Source organism: Lottia gigantea, assembly GCF_000327385.1.
Source record: "Lottia gigantea unplaced genomic scaffold LOTGIsca_184, whole genome shotgun sequence".
In the NCBI taxonomy this organism is placed as follows: Eukaryota; Metazoa; Mollusca; class Gastropoda; family Lottiidae; genus Lottia; species Lottia gigantea.
In genome coordinates this window covers 194,941-204,418 of record NW_008708335.1, presented here as the reverse complement: position 1 = coordinate 204,418, position 9,478 = coordinate 194,941, and the positions used below count along the sequence as shown (strand labels likewise).

General features: G+C 30.9%; 1 protein-coding gene across 1 annotated transcript in view; it reads left to right on the top strand.

Annotated features, from left to right (window-relative positions):
- The window catches only part of LOTGIDRAFT_239013 (hypothetical protein), a gene marked incomplete at both ends in the record, with an annotated part of 8,622 nt that extends 1,524 nt beyond the window's left edge, over positions 1–7,098 (top strand). The window contains 9 exons of the mRNA XM_009052496.1: positions 357–631; positions 1,526–1,721; positions 2,704–2,816; positions 3,643–3,853; positions 4,459–4,605; positions 4,848–4,915; positions 6,384–6,433; positions 6,919–7,003; positions 7,081–7,098. Coding sequence (XP_009050744.1) covers positions 357–631; positions 1,526–1,721; positions 2,704–2,816; positions 3,643–3,853; positions 4,459–4,605; positions 4,848–4,915; positions 6,384–6,433; positions 6,919–7,003; positions 7,081–7,098 — 1,163 coding nt within the window. The remainder of the gene's footprint in view (positions 1–356; positions 632–1,525; positions 1,722–2,703; positions 2,817–3,642; positions 3,854–4,458; positions 4,606–4,847; positions 4,916–6,383; positions 6,434–6,918; positions 7,004–7,080) is intronic.
- Positions 7,099–9,478: the final 2,380 nt, after the last annotated feature.

The following is a 9,478-nucleotide window of genomic DNA, read 5'->3' as shown; positions in this document are numbered from 1 at the left end:
GTTGTTTCCAGTGGCTAAATGCTGTATTCTATCAGGTTGTAGCTAGAGAGGGGCGCGGCGAGGCCAGACACCCCCTAAGAAAATTTTGCCCCCCCCCCCCCTGAAAAATTTCGATGACTTAAATGACTTGTTGAGTCACTATAGTTGAGTCCCCTTCAAAAAATTTGGCCCCCACTGAGCTAGGCTAGCTACAGGCCTGGATTTTATTAAGAAAATTTTAAACATAAAAGACTAACTGATGATTCAGTCACTGAGTTTATTTTCTCACCAAACTCATCTCTATTCAATTCTGAAACACAAATTATAACATCCATTTTAATTAGTTTAAATTTAATTAATTAATTATTTTATTACAGCTGGTCAGCCTCCGACATGTCGTCCAGGTGTCCAGGAGATCAAATTCCAGGTTGACCGAACTAATCTGCCTAAGAAGATTGTATGTTTACCCATGTATAGTTTTAACGCCAGCTCACTCTGCAGAGATGAGGATGATTCCTTGACCTATTTAATATCAGAACCACCACCAGAGTTACCCCACCTGTTTTGTTTAGTCGTGGATTATCAGACGTATCAAACTTGTCTGCGTATCAATGCTACGCATAGAGACAGTATCAACATGACATCAGTTGAGGTGAGATTGACATTATAAAATTAGATGAGTAAGATATAAAGATATTTACTGTGATATATCTAATTAGTTCTGCACATTTAATGCAAAAAAACTATTTCATGACAAGAAACGAAATGATTTACACATGAATAATATAAACCATGCTGAACTAATAGATTAAACATACCCTAAACAACTTTCACGCCTCTTTTAAATTTAGCTTCCTTCATGCATGACTGTTTTGTTGTTGTCATTCTTTGTGCCTTGCTCACACATTAAAGACGGGTATCATTATTTTTTTAGTGTGAAATTAAGCAAACTCTCTTTAAAGAGATATATTTATTCAGTGTCAATTCAGCAATCTGTATTACTTATTAACACTAAAATGAGACATCAACTTTCCCTACTACTGTCTGACTTAATTGAGATATGATTCTTTGAATTGAATTTGTTCTCTCAATTCATAAATATTCAAAATAAAGTTTTAAACTTTATACCATTTGTCTAAGAATGTCTTTAGGTCTATAGAAATATAGGGTTCAGTGATTTTACATTTAAAATAGACACACTTCCCTCCCAGAAAATTCATGTAAAAATGACCTACTTTTCAAACTGAAAATTCCCTTCTGTAAAATCATGTTTACAAATTATAACTTTTCCAGTGGTTGACATTTTCATCAACCCAAAGACAAGCAAATACTCTCAGTAGTATTAAATACTGTATTTTGTAATTGATATTTCAATTAATTCGAAAATGATTGCCAAAGTTCAATTCAGAAATCTTTGTAGTCAGACTGTAAACCAACTGTAAACCAACTGTAAACCAACTGTAAACCAATTGTAAACCAACTGTAAACCACACTATAAGCTGTGGATTCGTTAAAACTGATATTAATCTGTTAATTTATAACCTAGGTAACCATAAAGGCTGAAGAGTATTCCGTGTTAGAGAGGAGTGCGCCACTGAAGTTACGTATAATTTTTAATACGCCCCCTAGTGTTCAGAATAGTGTTATACAGTGGGTAGTCAACACCGCGGACACTATGTCACTGGATGTTATTCAAGAAGCTCAAGTAACAAGTCAGACGGAACTTCAAATCTCACATTTCTGTAAGTCAAAGAATTTTATTTCTTCTTCATTTTCTTCAAGGTGTAGAATGATTAGAGGGCCACAGAATTGTAAAGGGGGGGGGGGGGGGGCCTTACAGACAATTCCTTCCCTATTTTGATTATATTACTGTTGAAGTTTTTGTAAAAAGGTTTTTTAAAGATATTTATGTGTATCAGAGACACTGATAACATCAATTTACACCATTCTAATTTTTAATCATACGTCTGTGGTTTCTGTAATTTCACTTGAACTAAGTATTTTATAATTGTGATTCAAACATTAATGACATCATCAAACACTTAGATTTAGTGGAATCACAAGAACCACAGACATCTGATTAAAAATTAGAATGGTGTAATTTGATTTTATCAGTGTCTCTGATACACATTAAAACTGTATTTCCAATCTGCTGGACTTCTCTAATGTTAAATACTGTTGTTTCTATGAATCATTATACTGGGGCTGTTAGAAGCAATAGAATTAGGGGCTCACACGCTTTGCTTTCTCTACGTAAAATGATAAAAACTTTGAGAATTGGGTGTTTAAGCTGGGTTATTTCTGGACACCATGTAGAATCACCAGTGTTATAAAAATAAATAAATCTGTAGTAAGCCTAAAAAAGGTATTTTTATCATAAGTTCTTTGATTGAAACATTGAAAATAAATTACATATGGGAAACAAATGATCATTGAAAAGACAAAACTTTCTGGAAAAATTAGAATAGATTCATAGTTGGAAATTGTGGAAGAGGAGATCACTGTCCTAGCTTAATTTCCCTCATTGCACAGGGCAAGTGGTTATTTGTTCCTTCAAGAGCAGTCAAGTATCTGCACAACTTTCATTTCCTTTTATTTCATTAGCCAAATAAAGAGCAGAAAATTAAGGTTCAAAACTCTGTTCATTTCATTTCATTTTATTTTATTAGCAAAATAAGTAAACAAGAAGTTACAATGTTAAACTTTATTTAAATTTTATTTCAGCTCTATCTAACGAAAACATCGTGACAGCCTTGATTACAAATAAATCATTTCTACAACTTAGTTTAAAAGGAACACCAACATTTGAGATAAAGAAATTACAAGCCACTGTAAAGGTAGAAGACATTTTTTAAGATTATCAACAATGAGGAAACTAGAAAAATGATTTACAAAAATGATGTTTTTGCCCCAAAATATGTGTCAAATTGCACCAAATCAATTCAATTTTCTCGAGAGAATCCCATGATTCCATATTGTCTTGTGTTTTTTTCACTCCATGAGAGACTTGTGACAAGATACCTCCATAGAGTTTTATAATTCAAAGTGGTTATCTTCCCATTAAGTCAGTCTGCTCCCTATTTGTACCCCAAGTTTCGAGATTCTGGGGCTGCCAATGATCCTATTTATGGGTGACCCCTAAAACAGCGAAGGCAACACTAAGCCTATTATTACATGACATTAATAGCCTGTACCCGAGTGGCCGGTGGAATGTTTTATACAACTGAATTGTGTGTTATGTTCATATTGTTCAAATAGAAGGTATCAATATTATCATTATATAAACACAAACTAGAACACAAACCTCTATATATAGTTTTTATCTATTTAAACAGATTGTAAAGAAGTTTTCTAATTTGTTATGTGTATAAGAGACACTGATAGCATCAATTTACACCATTCTAATTTTCAATCAGACATCTGTGGTTCTTGCAATCCCACAAAAACTATGCCATCACTAGAGGGGAACTGCATATATATTTATAGAAGCTTCCAGTAGTTTCCCGCATAAAACGCGTTAGTTTTAGTGGAATTGCAGGAACCACAGACGTCCGATTGGAAATTGGGATGGTGTAAATGTTATCAGTGTCCCCGATACACATAGAAAATATAGAAAACCTCTTTACAATCTCTTTCAAAGGATTTTTTTTTTTAAATTTGTAGATAACTGACACCGGAATTCCTCGACTGACAACGACGGTAATAATCCAGATAACTCTTGTCAGACTAGATTGTCAACCAATCAACACCTTGCTTATCGATAAACGTAACATGGTAACAGTTGGTACACCGTTTCCTGTTGGACAGATTGAGTGTAGAGGGACGACAGGATACCGTTTGAATTATGATTCACCTCAGTCTGGGATCATTCCAGGTTCGGATTTTGTTTGTTTCATTATCATTTGATGTCAGAGATGTGAGATATGGTACCCCTTAAAGGTCAGGGTTCACCATTTTGGGGGGTTGATTTGAATTTTGAATATATGTAAATAATCTTCAGAAGTACTAGAAATGTATGAAAATTGCATAATTCCTTCAAAAATATCTCAAACTAGAAATTTAACATTTTATTTCTATAGATATCTTTTCTATATATGGTAGTGTCTCAAGAAAAGACGACTCATCTTTTTAAATTTTAAACACAGATATTTCTGTATTTGAAGACTCAAATTTTGATGATGAGCTTTGAACAGTAATGCTGATTGGCTTAGATAAAAAATTCCCATTTCTGAGCCTACGGTACGATTGTTCTAGACACAGCCATGAAATTAGAGAACTAGAAATATAACATGATTTCATAGGGTATACTTACTCTTTTTGACACCTGATAGCACTTTTCATTATCAAATACTTACTCATTTATTATTGATTTTAACAACTGCTACCAAAGTTTTGCCAATATCTTGTTTTGGATATCAGGTTTTGTTCGGATCGTTAGGTTTATCTATTGACCATCGAAACATTTGTTTATTTCTCCAGGTTCATCAATAAGTGTAAATTCAGCCAATGAAATTATGGTAAAAGTTAACGAAGCACTGCCGTCTCGTCTCCCAGAGACTGGATCATCGAGACTAATAGTCTCTTTCAACAAGTTAAGAAAAGTCCTGAACTTCGACTTTGAAATTTGTAAGTATAAGAATTAAACAGGGTATTTGTATTTGAGAGTGAAGGAATGGGGGGGGGGGGGGGGATATTTCAACTTGTTATTTTGACTTGTAAACCACCTTGTAGTAAATCAATATTAAATTAATTTTGTTGAAATGAGTTATTATTTTTTTGGACCACCTGGATATATCTAGATGAGTCAATTCACGAAAGCAGGCTTTGACTTCCATGAATAACGATGACAATTTTATCTTTAAATCTAGCTTACTACTCATTGATCTGGTTTGAAAGTGAGGCTACGAAATTTTCGTTACTAGAAATAGAAACAGAGGTGGGTTTATATTTATAGAATTTAAATTACGTCCACTTTACCTGAAAATAAAAATCTAAGTAGATAAAGAAGGCAGATGAGAATTAGTAGTAACCAGCTCTGATTGGCTGTATTTATTGACACATGATCACATAATATCACTGCATTTAAAACATATAATATTATACAAGAAAAGAGTGTAATGATGTCAAGGTATAAGACAGAGTTTATAACTTGTAAAGAAGAAGTAACAGATGTTTTGAAGAATAAGACTTCAGATTACAAAGATGTGCTAGTTTTAGGTTACAAAGACATGTGCTAGGTTTAAGTTACAAAGACATGTGCTAGCTTAAAGTTACAAAGATACGTGCTAGTTTTAGGTTACAAAGACATGTGCTAGGTTTAGGTTACAAAGACATGTGCTAGCTTGAAGTTACAAAAATATGTGCTAGTTTTAGGTTACAAAGACATGTGCTAGGTTTAGGTTACAAAGACATGTGCTAGCTTTAGGTTACAAAGACATGTGCTAGCTTAAAGTTACAAAGATGTGTGCTAGCTTTAGATTATAAAGATATGTGCTAGCTTTAGGTTACAAAGACATGTGCTAGCTTAAAGTTACACAGATATGTGTTAGCTTTAGATTATAAAGATATGTGCTAGCTTTAGGTTACAAGGACATGTGCTAGTTTAAAGTTACAAAGATATGTGCTAGCTTTAGATAACAATTACATGTGCTAGCTTTAGGTTACAAAGACATGTGCTAGCTTAAAGTTACAAAGATATGTGCTAGTTTTAGGTTACAAAGACATGTGCTAGCTTTAGGTTACAAAGATATGTGCTAGCTTTAGATTATAAAGATATGTGCTAGTTTTAGGTTACAAAGACATGTGCTAGCTTTAGGTTACAAGGACATGTGCTAGCTTAAAGTTACAAAGACATGTGCTAGGTTTAGGTTACAAAGATATGTGCTAGCTTTAGATAACAATTACATGTGCTAGCTTTAGGTTGCAATTACATGTGCTAGCTTAAAGTTACAAAGATATGTGCTAGCTTTAGATAACAAGACATGTGCTAGCTTAAAGTTACAAAGATATGTGCTAGCTTGAGGTTACAAAGACATCTGCTAGGTTTAGGTTACAAAGACATGTGCTAGCTTTAGGTTACAATGACATATGCTAGCTTCAGGTTACAAAGACATGTGCTAGCTTTAGGTTACAAAGACATGTGCTAGCTTTAGGTTACAAAGACGTGCTAGCTTAAAGTTACAAAGACATCTGCTAGGTTTAGGTTACAAAGACATGTGCTAGCTTTAGGTTACAATGACATATGCTAGCTTCAGGTTACAAAGACATGTGCTAGCTTTAGGTTACAAAGACATGTGCTAGCTTAAAGTTACAAAGATGTGTGCTAGCTTTAGATTACAAAAATATGTGCTAGCTTTAGTTTACATTTTAATGAATTTGTTCTTCACTAAAATTTTATTTTTCAGATTATAAAACACTTATCAGCTAAAGTTTCTATTAAATTTTCTAGAATAAGGTGAGAGGACCCATTTTTAAAAATATTTTTAACCCTTAAAGGGATATTTATTTCATTTTCATTATGAAATATTTACTCACTTACAATTGATATACTTCCTCATGTGAAAAGTTCATTAGCTGCTACTAATGATGTTTTGACTTTCGGGTTTCTTCAGCTTATCGGATCGTTTGTATTTATTTATGCTATGGATTTTAATTTATTACAAGTTAAAACTATATTAATTTCTATATAATTTGTAGAGATGTAAGCTGGGTTGATATATTATTAAAATCTAACGTCCAGTCAAGTTATAACTATATTAATTACTATATAATTTGTAGAGATGTAAACTGGGTCGATATATTATTAAAATCTAACGTCCAGTCAAGTTATAACTATATTAATTTCTATATAATTTGTAGAGATGTAAACTGGGTCGATATATTATTAAAATCTAACGTCCAGTCAAGTTATAACTATATTAATTACTATATAATTTGTAGAGATGTAAACTGGGTTGATATATTATTAAAATCTAACGTCCAGTCAAGTTATAACTATATTAACTACTATATAATTTGTAGAGATGTAAGCTGGGTTGATATATTATTAAAATCTAACGTCCAGTCAAGTTATAACTATATTAATTTTTATATAATTTGTAGAGATGTAAACTGGGTTGATATATTATTAAGATCTAACGTCCAGTCAAGTTATAACTATATTAATTACTATATAATTTGTAGAGATGTAAACTGGGTTGATATATTATTAAAATCGAACGTCCAGTCAAGTTATAACTATATTAATTACTATATAATTTGTAGAGATGTAAGCTGGGTTGATATATTAATAAAATCTAATGTCCAGTCAAGTTATAACTATATTAATTACTATATAATTTGTAGAGATGTAAACTGGGTTGATATATTATTAAAATCTAACGTCCAATCAAGTTATAACTATATTAATTACTATATAATTTGTAGAGATGTAAACTGGGTTGATATATTATTAAAATCTAACGTCCAGTCAAGTTATAACTATATTAATTACTATATAATTTGTAGAGATGTAAACTGGGTTGATATATTATTAAAATCTAACGTCCAGTCAAGTTATAACTATATTAATTGCTATATAATTTGTAGAGATGTAAACTGGGTTGATATATTATTAAAATCTAATGTCCAGTCAAGTTATAACTATATTAATTTCTATATAATTTGTAGAGATGTAAGCTGGGTTGATATATTATTAAAATCTAACGTCCAGTCAAGTTATAACTATATTAATTACTATATAATTTGTAGAGATGTAAGCTGGGTTGATATATTATTAAAATCTAACGTCCAGTCAAGTTATAACTATATTAATTACTATATAATTTGTAGAGATGTAAACTGGGTTGATATATTATTAAAATCTAACGTCCAGTCAAGTTATAACTATATTAATTACTATATAATTTGTAGAGATGTAAACTGGGTTGATATATTATTAAAATCTAACGTCCAGTCAAGTTATAACTATATTAGTTACTATATAATTTGTAGAGATGTAAACTGGGTTGATATATTATTAAAATCTAACGTCCAGTCAAGTTATAACTATATTAATTACTATATAATTTGTAGAGATGTAAGCTGGGTTGATATATTATTAAAATCTAACGTCCAGTCAAGTTATAACTATATTAATTTCTATATAATTTGTAGAGATGTAAACTGGGTTGATATATTATTAAAATCTAACGTCCAGTCAAGTTATAACTATATTAATTACTATATAATTTGTAGAGATGTAAGCTGGGTTGATATATTATTAAAATCTAACGTCCAGTCAAGTTATAACTATATTAATTACTATATAATTTGTAGAGATGTAAGCTGGGTTGATGTATTATTAAAATCTAACGTCCAGTCAAGTTATAACTATATTAATTTCTATATAATTTGTAGAGATGTAAACTGGGTTGATATATTATTAAAATCTAACGTCCAGTCAAGTTATAACTATATTAATTACTATATAATTTGTAGAGATGTAAGCTGGGTTGATATATTATTAAAATCTAACGTCCAGTCAAGTTATAACTATATTAATTTCTATATAATTTGTAGAGATGTAAGCTGGGTCGATATATTATTAAAATCTAACGTCCAGTCAAATTATAACTATATTAATTACTATATAATTTGTAGAGATGTAAGCTGGGTTGATATATTATTAAAATCTAACGTCCAGTCAAGTTATAACTATATTAATTACTATATAATTTGTAGAGATGTAAACTGGGTTGATATATTATTAAAATCTAACGTCCAGTCAAGTTATAACTATATTAATTACTATATAATTTGTAGAGATGTAAACTGGGTTGATATATTATTAAAATCTACGTCCAGTCAAGTTTAACAATGGACGAGAAGATAGTGAAGAATGATTTATTGTCTGGTCAACTCGGTTCTATTCCAGTAAAAAAATCCAGTATCGGTTCCACTCCTCAATGTAAGTTGATTTGGCATTTACTAAATAAATTAAATAAAGAAAGAATGGCAGTATTTTAAAATCCTGTTTTCTTTCCTTTCAATTCATTCTCAATAATATAGTTTTTATATAAGACAAATTTCATGTTCACAATGTCAAACTATTACAAACTTCATCTTCACAATGTCAAGATATTACAAACTTCATCTTCACAATGTCAAGCTATTACAAACTTCATCTTCACAATGTCAAGCTATTACAAACTTCATCTTCACAATGTCAAGCTATTACAAACTTCATCTACACAATGTCAAGCTATTACAAACTTCATCTTTACAATGTCAAGCTATTACATACTTCATCTTCACAATGTCAAGCTATTACAAACTTCATCTACACAATGTCAAGCTATTACAAACTTCATCTTTACAATATCAAGCTATTACAAACTTCATCTCTACAATGTCAAGCTATTAACCTAGACATGTCAACTGTGGAGTTTATTGTTAAACATATATAATAATGATATATCTATTTAGAATATTTCTTGTATTTTCAGTCAACCATATCTTC